Source organism: Orbicella faveolata, unplaced genomic scaffold, assembly GCF_042242905.1.
Source record: "Orbicella faveolata isolate gen_17 unplaced genomic scaffold, um_ofav_v1 contig_12, whole genome shotgun sequence".
In the NCBI taxonomy this organism is placed as follows: Eukaryota; Metazoa; Cnidaria; class Anthozoa; order Scleractinia; family Merulinidae; genus Orbicella; species Orbicella faveolata.
In genome coordinates, this window is record NW_028301539.1 from 8,840,001 (window position 1) to 8,853,521 (window position 13,521).

Below are 13,521 nucleotides of genomic sequence, written 5' to 3' on the forward strand. Positions count from 1 at the left end.
CTAAGTAGAAAACCACGTTCTCAAAACTAGTAGTTATTTATCAAATATATAAGAATTTCTTCTTCTCTGATTACTCAATTCATCACACTATACACTGTAGCTTTTCTTTTTTTGTTAATCTACAATATTTTTGAAATTGGCAACAAATAGAACAAACTGAACGAAACAAGTTCCGAAAATACTCCAAAGTCGTCTTAATATAAAGCTCGGAAAATATATATTTTTTTCCTTAAATATTCTAAATACCTCAGAGGACATCCCAAGATTTCCGAAGATCATCCGAAGTTTTGCTAAGTTGGTCAAAGGAATCCCAAAGTCATTCTAAAATTCCCGAAGACAAATTGACGTTTTTTTTTTAAAACATTAGAAACATTTGTGCAGACTAGGAAACCGTTGTGGAAGCAACATATATCGTGGACTACTGTGTTCTTGTCTCCGCCCTTCAGTTGGGCATTTTCTTCCGGCTCGATTAACTTTTACTAGCAATTCTTTAATCAGAAAGTAAACCATATTATCTTAACGATCTAAATTGCTCCGAATTTACTTCTGATTGCCAGAGTCCTTGTGAAACTTTTCCCTGTCAGCACGGTGGAACCTGCCGAGCACTTTACGAGACTGACGACTACAGATGTACATGCAAACAAAACTATGACGGCAAAAACTGTGAGAATTTCAAAGGTAAGTTAAGGGTGCTTTCGTCTTCCTGTTTTTTTTTTTTTTTTCGTTATTCGTCTAAAACAAGTAAATATAGACAAATGTTTCCTGTAACACTGATAACTCTCGAGAAGTGAAAATGCACTGTCCAGTAACTGTCATTCGCAAGTATGGACTAGAATGAATAGCTGTTATTGCAGTTATCAGAGGCTTGACACACAAACGAAGCGAAAGGGTCAATTCTGCATTGTACTGACCCTTTCACCTCGTTTGCATGCCTTTTAAGACAAAAGAATACTTGACCACATACTCAACTGCCATAACAGCTATTTGACTGATACAAACAGCGATTTCTATTGTTTGCATGTTTTTTTGTTAGTTTACGTGTGTGTTTCGTTCGTTCGTTCTGATTGTTTTTTGTTGTTGTTGTTGTTGTTTTTTTGGTTGTTTGCTTGATTTTTTATGTTTTTTGGTTGTTTTCAGATTTTATAGAAGTTTTTTAACTGTCATCCTCAGGAGAGTTCTAGATGTATTTCGCATTCACCAAAAAAACTTTTTGTTTGCCCATGAGTTGATGCAGCCGAGCAGTTTAATTTTGAAAAAAAAAAACAAACAAACAAACAGATACAAATAATACATAACAAGTTTTAAAATCACAACTGGCGGGAGGCGAACCAGTTGAATGTTTCCAAGCGTGGCTGAAGTCAGTGTAAAGATCTTCGAAAAAAAAAAAAAGATATTCGAATTCTTAGGCGTGACAGACAGAGCGCCAGAACTGGACTAGTTATAGCCAGACTAGCAGCTTCCATTATAAACGAGCGACTGTAGAACGACAACCGACTACTTTTTACTCAGTGTGAAAGTTCTGAATTCGAATATCTGGCAACAGTCTGTATTAACTTGTATTGTACTACAACTTTGAAAAGTAATGAATTTTTATGTCTTTCTTGCTTTTTAATTGGCAGACGAATGACATGCGGTTTAGTAGCACTTTTTTGCCATATAGTCATGGAGACAGAAAAAGGCCAGCTCTTTTCAATCCAACTTTAAGCGGGAAGATTTCAATAAATCCTGCTTGTTTTGAAAATAAAACAGTGATACATGGACTCTCTCTCCCTTATTAATTAATTCATGAGTGCTTTAACCCTGGCTTTGCTCCTTAGCGTAAAATCTAACTCCAGAAGAATGATCCCGTTACTTCTTACATATATGTACTGATGAGGTTGGCTAGAATATTGAACGCTTGAACATTGGGCTGGGTTGTGGTATTGTAAGTTTTTTTTCTTTTTCTTTTTTTCTTATTTTGTAGCGGTCACGGCAGAATACTTGTACGACCGTATCGTATATTTCAAGGAACCAGTATCAGACAAAATACTCAAGGGTCACGTGATATGAACTGAGAGAGTAATTGACGAGGGGAGCTGTCGAGTGAAGTGTTTCTTCGAGCCCAACTGTGTGTCCGTGAATGTTGGACCCAAAGAAAAGGACACCCACATGTGCGAACTGGGCAATAGCACCGATGAAACCCCAACACTATCCGCCTTGTTGGAAGGAAAACTTTACACATACTATGACATTGAGGTATGAAAAAAAAAAAAACAAAACAAAACAAAAAAAACATGGATTTTCTTCTTTGACAATTCATCCTTACAAGTTTGTAAACGAAATAGCACGAAGATCAGTTTTCATTGCGATTGCGACAGACCCACTTAACCAAAACATGTAACTGTTCCATTTGTTTTTGTGGGTAATATAGCAGTAATATATATTTTTTTTTTTTTTTTTTTTTTTTTGTACTTTTTGTACCAAACATAGTTAGGTAATGCACCAAGAAAACCACGTTAATGTTACATATTGCGAAGCATCATTTAAATTGCTGAATCCTCTCCCCTTCACCTCTCCCCTCTTCGCAAATGGAATAGATTCATCAATGATATTAGACTAAGAATCAATTTGATATTGTACCATGCTAGAAGACAAAATAGTGTTTACCGACGTAAGAGTGGAAGGTGGGATAATTACGGTATAAATGGTCTTGATATCAACCAAAAATGTAACTATTGACTCTATTGAAAAAGAAAAATATACATATATTATATATATATATGCATGAACATAAATATTGTGTATTTTTTAGAACCCCTGCTACAGTAACCCTTGTCCTAGAAGGCATGATGTCTGTCAAGTAGGTTTTACAGACAAAGGCTTTAGATGTGTTATATGTGGTAAAGGTATGTGTCATGTAATATATCAAACACTCAAGACAATGTTTGACCACATTTTCAAACACCAAGAGGAGATTTGAAAATACCACGCGCAGGGGAGTATTTTTGACGAACCTTGAGGTGTTTGGAAATGTGGCCAAACATTGTTTTGAGTGTTTGGTATATCTTCTCAATCGAAACTAAAACTAAGGAGAAAACAGAGAAATAAAATCGTAGAAATCTATGCAAATTAAGATCAGATTAAGCTACAGTTCCCCCAAAAGATATCTTAATCTTGTTACCCTACTTAGGTCTTCACAGCAACCAAGTTACAAAACGTCTGAAATCCGGTGTACACAATTTCTACTCTTACGTCAATCTCAAGATCATATTGCAAAACACACACCGCATCAAATCCTACTTTCCATACTAAGATCGCTTGAACCGCTCAGAGAGGTCTAGAGTCATCTACAAAGCTAGTTGCTGGACTGTGATGAATTTTACGTTGGCAAAACAAAACGTAGACTCCATTACAGAACATTTCAAGGCCCTCGCCAGTAAAAGTGACAATCCATCGGCCATTGCTGTTCATGTGAAAACCACTGGTTACAACATGAAAAATGGGATCATTTTGACATTTTAGAATCCGGCAAAACTTAATAATAATGTGAAGTTTATATGAAGTAATTCATATATGAACTGCGGTTGTAGATGAAAGTGAAGAATGATCATCGCAGTTAATTTTCCAATTTAAGCAATTGGAAAGAAGAAGCCTGAAAAAATCAGGGCTTCAACGGGATTCGAACTCGTGACCTCCGCGATACCGGTGCGATGCTCTACCAACTGAGCTATGAAGCCATACATTGGGAGCGAGGCCAATTAATTGAGTTCATATCTTCCCGTGAGGAGTGAAATGATGTGAAGTTTATATGAAATAATTCATATATGAACTGCGGTTGTAGATGAAAGTGAAGAATGATCATCGCAGTTAATTTTCCAATTTAAGCGATTGGAAAGAAGAAGCCTGAAAAAATCAGGGCCTCAACGGGATAGAGCATCGCACCGGTATCGCGGAGGTCACGGGTTCGAATCTCGTTGAAGCCCCGATTTTTTCAGGCTTCTTCCAATATGGCAGCCGGAAAATGGTGTAAACATCTGGAACTCATTTTGGCTATCTAGGCGACTGGTTATCAGTACTGAGCAACCAATCAGAAGTGAACAACCAATCATTTACTTAAGCACCCTTCCTAATGCTCTAACTTCTAAAAAGGCTCGAAATCATGAGATAAATATATATTTTTCAACAAACTCGATCGTAGCCTTGTTGCACGCACCTCCATAACCCTGAGACTCAAAATGCTCTGGTTTCCAAACGAAACACGCTATTGAGCTGTAAAATTGTAATCCGATTAAAACATACCACTTCTTATGCCTGATGAAGATAAAATAGTTGGTGGCTCTTTAGTTTCGGATTGTAGAAAGTGATGACGTCACGTGAAAACGATCTATACTCTTTCTTAAGTTGTCGACAGCACAGTGCAGTACAATGCTAGTGACCAGGCCCGCGCGGCCTAGAAAAATACGCTGTTGTTTTGGAACGAGCCTTAGGTATGTGAAGTTTTGCTTTGGCGTGTTTCCAGTTTGAGAAGTTCAAGCGTGTTCCGTATGTACTAATCAAGCTCGTCAGTGACCAGTTTTTCATGATTGACAGTACATGAACAGCGAACCTCACATACCCCGAGCGTGAGTTTGCACCGTGCCAATAATGAGTGACAATAATGAGTTTTGAGTTTTGGATTGTTTCGTCTTCATCCTGCGGCCGGCAACCGGAACGTTAAGATTTTTGGCGGCTGCAATTTTATTAAAGCATTAGACCGCTCTTTCTTTCGATTTAGCGGTGCAACGAAACCCCACGCTGGATGTTTGGAGTACACGAGAAAAGCTTATAAATCACCCACTAAACGCTTTTGGGAACAACATTATTGAAAGGCTACAAGTAAGAATAATTTAAAACAATATAAAATAAATCTTATCGTTAGCTAAGGTATATTAGCCTTTTAACTAAATTGCTCTGGCAAGGGCAAGGTCAAACTCAGCAATTTGCAGCACGACAAGCAAACGTTAACTGGAGGATTTTCAATGGAAGAAATGCTAAGCCGTGTTAAAGATACATTATTGGGTTACTGTTTTTTTAGATTTACGTTAATGTGGTTGAGTTGATTGCAGATTGTCAAGGAGCTCTTGGTATGGAAAACAGTGCAATTTCCGATGCTCAGATAACTGCCTCGTCACAATTTGGCGCCAATCATGCCGCTATCCAGGGAAGACTCCACTTCCAAGCCACTGGAGGATTGCAAGGAGCTTGGTCAGCTCGCACAAACGATGCTAATCAGTGGCTCCAAGTTTACCTGGGTAGTGAGTCTATTACAATAACAAAAGTAGCCACCCAAGGACAAAATGGTTGTTGCTCCCAATGGGTTACTAAGTTCAATCTACAGTACAGTGAGGACAAGGTGAACTTTCGGTACTACAGAGAACAAGGGGAAACCGAAAAAATGGCAAAGTACATTTATGTATTGCAACAAAAATTTCACTGCAGGCTTCAAAAGCTTTCCCGGCGTGCACAGGCTGTCGAAGTCATCATTAGAACAGCAAATCATCATGAATGCCTGACATGAAGATTCCCTGAGCTTAGAGATTAAAGTTTAGTCCTTAGAAATTTCTTAAATTATTCCTTACTGTGGTCGCATGTTAATCTAATTTTCTTCCACTTCCAATAAGTTAATTAACTTGCCCCAATGCATAAGAAAACATAAACATTTAGGAATTGACAGACATTTATGCTACCATAGACTACCGAAGTGTACTTTAGAAGACAGTCAGTTTTCAGTTTTAAAGTGTGACTGATAAAGGAAATGAGCCGTGCGTTAATTCCCTTAAGACTCTTTTGCGCGCTATTTTTGTTGTTCATGTTTACATGGTATTTGTGTCTTAATTAATCCTCGGGTTATATTCGAACTCATGCTCATTTTTAGTCAAGTTGACGTAATAAATACTTGACCAAACGTCGAAACATCTTCGCCCATCTTAACCAAAATGGTTTTATCGGAGTCTGTGCTGGCTCCCTAACAAAATTTTATTTTATTGTTTTAGGAATTTCCTGGGAACAAAGACGAAGATAGTGTCGTTCTTAATGAACTGAACCCACCAATTAAGGCGCGTTCGTTTTCGTCCGGTTAATTGGAATAGTCACATATCAATGAGTGTGGAGCTCTATGGCTGTTCAAGAGGTAAGTAATGTAATTTTAATTCACGCAGCAGTTTACACTTCTCCATATCCTGTGTAAGACGTTGTCTTATAATGAGCAAATAGATAACACCCGGAAAGAAAGCACAAGCTTAAAGAGGTAGTAAAAACTTCCGCTAGCGTTTCTATATCTTGGCGGAAACAGGGAAATGTTTACTATTTCCTAACAATTTAACAGCTAAAACCGTATAACATTATGCGTATAACATTGTGCCATTTTTAAGTGAAGTGGTGACCAGGGGTTTTCGTTTCTGGTAAGAAAGCACACTGTTCAAATACAAAAATGAAAAGAAACAAACAACATCGCGGAGGTTTTGCAGTGTGTCTACTTCCTCGTCTGTATTGCACGAGCAACTCGCAGTTTTTCCTAACCCCGTTCAACAAATACATAGCCAAAAAAAAAAAAAAAAAATGGTTGGGGGGGGGGGGGGGGGGAGGGTGGTTGAATAAAATTGGAGGGAATGAACTGGGGAACCATGTGGCAATTTGGTGAATAAAAGGGAGAGGGTCATGTGATTTAGCTACTTCCAGGAAAGTTTACTCAATGAGCCAAACAAGAAAACGAAGGAAAAAAAAAGTATGTAGCATGATATAATAGGTCACAATGCCAAACAATTGAGCTTTTTGAGGTTTGGGAGACTACTTAAATGACAGTCAGTGCAAAAACGACAGAAGACCCTGACACAGGTGTGGTTGATGAGGACACCCTCATTCATTTCGATTCCTCTCAAAGCAACAACTGGCTTCGAATGTCAGGCCAATACTCAAAATTTAAAATAGAACATCATTCTTTCCAAAAACTAAACTATACATGTTTTCCCATATTCCTCTCTCCTGTCTCTTATATAAATATGGAAAAGCTGGAGGCTGACTCGAAAACATAACGAATTATTTAGCCGCCAGTATCGTTTAATTAACAACCAAGTTCTAAATTATCTTAATTAAACTACTTCTTTCAATCTAAATACACTTTTATTATGAATAATCTTAGTATTATGAGGGATAAACTTACCGTGCGAGTAAAACGTATTTATTTATTTATTTATTTTATGTTTTTTTTTTTTTTTTTTTTTTTTTTTTTTATCAAAGACAGGCTAGCAAAAATCATTTTATCTCTTGTCGAAGATAACGAATTTTTGGGCTACACCCTGCTATTAGGCGGGGTAAAGAAAGGACAAACACCTGCTCGCCTTGTTTTCTCCTTCAATACAATTTAACAAGCACGTCGTACTTTAATTTTTTTATTGTTCAATGCTCTAACCGTTAAAAAAGGAAGAAACTCCGGCTAAACTCTTGAGTTAACTTAAATGAAAAAACAAATAAATGAATGAATAACTGAATAAATAAAAACAATAAATAAAATTAGAAAATTCATCATTGTATGATCTGGCTTTCCATACAACGCAACTATTACTAACTCGCCTCTTTATTCTTTAATAGCATTCACTGCTTACTGGAAGCAATTTGAAACCTCCATGTATGCTGTATTCTCAAGAGCAAAGTCTTGGAAACATGCAGAGGGATTTTGCAGGTCAATGGATGCTCAAATGGTGAAGATCGAATCCAGAGATGAAAGCGTTTTCATTAAATCCCTACTTCAAGACTTAAACTCTAACTCAAGCCCTCGATTCCACTGGATCGGCCTTACCGATATTGAAGTTGAAACCCACTGGAAATGGTCTGATGGAAGCTCATTGGGCCCGTATGAAATCTGGGCACCCCAGCGGCCAGATAGTTCTTCTTTCGACCAAGATTGTGTTGGCTTATATCAAATTCGGTGGCATGATAGGTCGTGTCTGTCTAAACATAGGTTTATATGTGAGAAAAAAGACTGAGGTAGCCTGAAAAATATACCCTGTCCTTCCGTGATAATAATTTTTATTTCATCGTGAAATCGGCCTTGACGTAGGCATAAGCACAAGCGCAAGTACAAGCACAAGCACAAGCACAAGCACAAGCACAAGCACAAGCACAAGCACAAGCACAAGCACAAGCACAAGCACAAGCACAAGCACAAGCACAAGCACAAGCACAAGCACAAGCACAAGCACAAGCACAAGCACAAGCACAAGCACAAGCACAAGCACAAGCACAAGCACAAGGATCTTTTTTTTTCCTTCTTCTTTTGCTTGCGCTTATGCTTGCGTTTGCGCTGCAACAAGTGAAAAGGAAATACCGCTCAGGCATAGCACAAGCACAAGGATATTTACCACATGTGGTTAAGTTTGGCCAATGAAAACATTGGATCCAGATCCGCGCGCCTAAATAGTTTTCCAAAATGAATGAAGATTCGGATGATTTTGCTTATGCTTGTTTGCGTGGAATTTTGTTTTCACTTGGGTCATCCCTATTGCTTGCGCTTGTGCTCGCGCTTGTGCTTGCCTTAGTGCTTGCGTCGCTAGTGAAAACGAGGCTTAAGTACGTATTAACAAACCAGGTAAATTATTAAAAAATCGTAACACTACACTGAACAGCCCTTTTCTCTAGTCATTAGTTTTAGGTATTTTATAGGTACACCATCGTGACCGTCGTGAGTTTGAAAAATCCATGGGAGATTGTTACAACTAGTTCCCTAGATTCCTTTAACGCCAGTCTTTCACATTTATTCAGTGCATTTAATAAGTTATTTTATTTTATTTTTTCTTACAGCCGGCTCCTTACCGACTTAAAACACTTATATTGATGTAGATTAGCAAACCACTTTAGGAAAGTTTAACCAAATCCTTGTATAGGTTGTTAACAAGACAAACTACTGGATGGTGGTTTTAAGGGGTATGTATCAAATTTCTCCCGCGGCAGTTAAGAATGAGGGACATGCATTGAGAATTACTGACTGGCTGGTTAACAGGCCAGCTCGACTACGCACGTTTTAATGACAATAAAAAGGCAGACTGAAAAGTAAAGTATATATTAAGCAAAAACCAAATTTATGTTAATTGCGTAGAGGCAGAGGCTATCAAGTATTTCTGAAATTCCATCTTTCACGATAATTGACCATCCAATGATGCAGGTTCCATCCACGTTATCGCTGGGGGTTCATCATGATTGATCAAAACTTAAACTGGCATTGTCATATGTAGAGTCGTATTTGCAAAAAGGTTGCCTCTACTTTGGGTGCAATTAAGAGAATACGGCATCTTGTTGCTTTTAATGTTGTAATGGATGAGTATAACAGTTTAGTTCAACCATAGTTTGGTTATTTTAGTGTTATTTGGGGCAGCTCAGTGCGATGTAGGTCTTTCTGAAAAAGTTAAAGAAGCTCCAAAACAGCGCAGCCCGTATTTTATTGAATGCAAGCAATGAAGACGATATTGATAAGCTATTTCAGGCACTCGGCTGGCGAAAACTTAGCCATCAAAGGCTAGTGGCAACCTCTGTTATGCTGTTTCAGATTTTACATGGATTGACGCCTGGATATCAAAAATCTCGATTCGTATCTAGAAATGATGTTACTTCGTATCGACTGAGGAATTAGAGGTAAATCGCGTCATTACAAATTTAAATGAGACACGGCATCCTTAAAAAGCAGTTTTAATTAGTGATATGAAAGGTTTTTATTCGTATAACACTGTATTATTTATTAGTTAGTTTAGCTTGGTAAACTTAGATATTATACTTTTAAATTATGCTGAAGGAATTTTTACCGTATATAAATAAAGTTATCCACTCAACTCAACTCAAGCTTATTGGAAGTGGGTCGAGGGAAGGGCGGGCGGGGAGGTGGGGGGGGGGGGGCGGGGGGGGGCTATTGAGGACCTTACCAATGTTGAAGTTTCAACGTTTTGAAGCGGTGAATTCCAAAAGTGGGTTCTTTTCCCCCAAATTTATCAAACCATTTGGTATGGCATATGATTGCTTATGCAACGTGATGATATAGCGAGAACTTTATATTTGTTAGGCATTTCATTTTCAAGTTTTACCTCAATAGTAATTTATAGTTCCTTCGTTTTTGAAAAGTAAGATCTTTTACCTATGCTAAAAAGCGTTTCTAAGAGATCTTACTGAAAACGGCAAGATCAAAAAAGTAAAAGAACTGTAACCAGCCTGCTAAATATAACAGAATATCACCGAAAGAAACACGAGAATATTGTACAGTTTCGTTTCGTTTTGTTTTGTTTTGTTTAATCATGTAAACTTCTTGTAATGTCGTGAAACCCTTACATTTCTTTAAATTCCGCGCAAAGTGCGAATGATTTCGTTATCAGCGCGCGTGCGGTCGAACGATTACAGGTGGCCACCATTAAGACCAAAATTAACACATTACGCCTACATGGCTAAATTGACATGAAAAATTCCTGATAGAACCAAAGAAAGCGACTATGTACGTGCGGGTAAACCAGACCTAATTATTCCTGCCTTTAGCGTTATGAAACTAATTAAACAGTGAAGAAAATGGGTTGGATGATTTTGACAAATTAAAATTACCATAGAATTTAGAATTTACCTATTTAATTATTTAACAATATCAAGATCAAAGACATTGAGCGAAGCGACATAAGAAGTATGGCCTCAATAAAAGTCGTAATATTTCTCATGTGGATTTTTTTGGAGTTAGGTTCAATGGTGTACGCTGGTAAGTTTTATTTTTAATTATTTTGAAAACTCTTGTTAGAGACTTGCCAACGAAAAATAATAAAGTAAACAAATCTCTCAAGAATAACACTCAAATGAGCGAAATATTTAATATTAGGTTTAGGTTTCCTTGCCCTCGAAAAAATAAAAGCAAAAAAGCAAACTTCCCATTCTCTGCTATGGAAGAGCTAAAATATTAAATTTCAAATGTTGAAAAGGGTGGTGCTTCAAGTATAAGTTAAGAAACGCTCTTAACATGCTATTCAGATTAAATAGGCATGAAAAGTAAACAATGTGTGTTAACAAGGGGAGAACATTTAAATACGACATGAAGGTTAGCAACAATTATTGAAAGCGACTGTACTTAAGATGTCAACAATAGAGAACTAAGAAGTTTTCCGAAATGAATCAAACTGAGAAAGCTTACTACTCTCAAGTTCTTTTTCACTGTTGATCTTTAATCAACTTCCTGGCTATGTTGCTTTTCCCCTAAGGTTTAAGCTGTCTGACTAATTCAAACAGAAAAATAACTTTTAAAAAAATATACATTTGCAAAGTAGTCTAGAGCATGGTGAACCTTATTTGAGAACTCAGATAAATGTTTGCCTAAAATGATGAAATGAACTCAGTTCAAAACATAAAGACCGAACGATTTCTGCATTTGAAGATGGCATGAAGGTTTGTAACAATTATTGAAAGCGACTAATGATGTTAAGAACTTTCCCGAAATGAACTAAATTGAGCAAGCTTACAACTTTCAGTCTGGTTTTTACTGTTCAATTTTAAAATATTTATTACCAAATATTCCTGCCTATCATTTGTAAAATGGTCTAAACTGTGGTGAACCTTACGCATGAGGTACTCAGGTAAGTGTTTGCTTAAAATAATGAAATAAATACAATTCAGTACATAACTGTTAAGACCGCACAGTTTTCTTTGGTGAATAAACAGCAGAACTAGCAGGAAAAAGAAATTATAGAGATGTACAAAATGGATAACTGATCGCCTGAGCCGTGAAGATTTTCAATTGTTTTTCGTGATAATTTCCTTTGGGCTGACAGCTGTTATTGAATGTTATTGAAGTTGTTTACATCCTAGTGGCTCGTTTGATTTTGAAATGTGACAACAGCAGCTGAATATTGAAGCTGGTAACAAACAGGGTTAAATAATTAAGAATCCTTAAATAATTTCAGAAATCATCTGAATGATCTTTCCGGACCATTCGGTCAAAAAGTATATCAATTAACGAAATGTTGTCGACAAGATTCATTTTTATCACTAGAAAGCAACAAGTAAACTGATTTACAACGAAGGAAGCTATAAGTCTCGATAGCAACTAAATCTATAATTCAAACCTGTCACCAGCCTAATCGAAATTGAGATTTTTTTTTTTTTTTACCAAAAACAAGCCAAAATATCCGTTAGCAGGAGCATTTGCAACCCATCTAGTGAAGCAAGGTTAATATCCCAGTTGAAAGTTAAGACGTTCCCGTTGACATGCCTTCAATTACCATGACATTCCTCAAAACAATTTTTATCGTCATTTGGTCAACATTGAAACATTGAGAAAATATGTATATAGGAAATAGGTAGGGGTCTGTGCAACTGGAAGATATTTGTTTGCCCATAGCAGACAATAAATAGTGGATAAACTGTTTTGGTTTCGTCTGCATTCATGCATAGCATGTATTTACTTGTATGTTAAGAGGAGAATCGTTGTTTACAATATTTGCCTCTCTAGCATGAGCGATCTAGTTTCTTCAGCACAGTAGAAAGATCTGATAGCAGAATCGAGATTGTGGCCAGAGTAATGAATTTACCAGTTGAAGGTAAATGAGTGTGTCTTTGTTTTGAAGTGCCCACAGATGAATACGACCGCATAATAATATTTAAGGAACCGGCATCAAACAAAGCACTCAATGGCCACGTGATAAGAACAGGGAAAGTTACTGATGAGGGGAGCTGCCGAGTGGAATGCTATTTGGAGCCAAACTGCGTGTCAGTAAATGTGGGACCTTACGACGAAGGAAATTACATTTGTGAACTAAACAGCGCCACAGATGAAAGCGCAACACTCTCCAACCTGTCGAACAGAAAAAGCTACACATATCATGGTATTGAGGTACGTATGTTTAACTGTTGTAATAATTCATTCAAATTGACTTTCTTCAAGGCGTCAACGTTGAAAAAAGCAAATTACACTTAGTCCACTCACTAGAAGAAAAAAAAAAAAGAAAAAAAACTTAGAGTTCTCATCGTGGCAGATTTGTTAAGTCTAAATTGACTGCGTCGCCGCTAAATTCATAACTTATCAAATACTTCAAAAATCTCATTCATTGCTGTTCACATGACATGAGACTAAAGGAAGTCTTTGATTGGGTCATCCTTTCATTGGATCATCCTTTCATTGGATCATCCTTTCATTGGATCATCCTTTCATTGGATCATCCTCTCAAGTTGACGCTTATTGGAGACATTCCCCATTGACTCTGCAACCCCAAGATACCAGCTACCGCCCCCTCCCCCCGGAGTCTTGTATCTGTCCCTGACTGCAGAAATCGAGGATCTCTCAATTACGTTCATTATTGGGTTTAAAAATATCTGACTTCAACAGCGAAATATGTTCATTGAATCGAGCCTCGGATACATATGAAACTGTATCAGGACAACACGTCATAGAGAATCGGTAATATCTTAATTGTTTCTGTTTATTTTATCTTTTAACAGAATCCCTGCCATACTAACCCTTGCCATGAGAAGTTTTCAGTCTGTCAAGTAGGGTTC

The 13,521-nt window shown here is 37.3% G+C and overlaps 1 protein-coding gene across 1 annotated transcript; it reads left to right on the plus strand.

The window, feature by feature from the left end:
* The first annotated feature begins 648 nt into the window (after positions 1–648).
* On the plus strand, positions 649–8,000 carry LOC149116465 (snaclec coagulation factor IX/factor X-binding protein subunit A-like). The gene is made up of 3 exons (XM_089279805.1): positions 649–678; positions 2,056–2,238; positions 7,551–8,000. The coding sequence occupies exons 1-3, from the start codon at positions 649–651 to the stop codon at positions 7,998–8,000; spliced, it is 663 nt and encodes a 220-aa protein (XP_089135931.1).
* The last annotated feature ends 5,521 nt before the right edge of the window (positions 8,001–13,521 follow it).

Excerpts from the sequence above, each read along its gene's own strand:
- LOC149116465 (XM_089279805.1), top strand. The coding sequence starts at position 649 with ATGACGGCAAAAACTGTGAGAATTTCAAAG. Across the intron at positions 679-2,055 it reads AAACTGTGAGAATTTCAAAG|AGAGTAATTGACGAGGGGAG; the intron begins GTAAGTTAAGGG and ends ATATGAACTGAG. Across the intron at positions 2,239-7,550 it reads CATACTATGACATTGAGGTA|TCTGGCTTTCCATACAACGC; the intron begins TGAAAAAAAAAA and ends ATCATTGTATGA.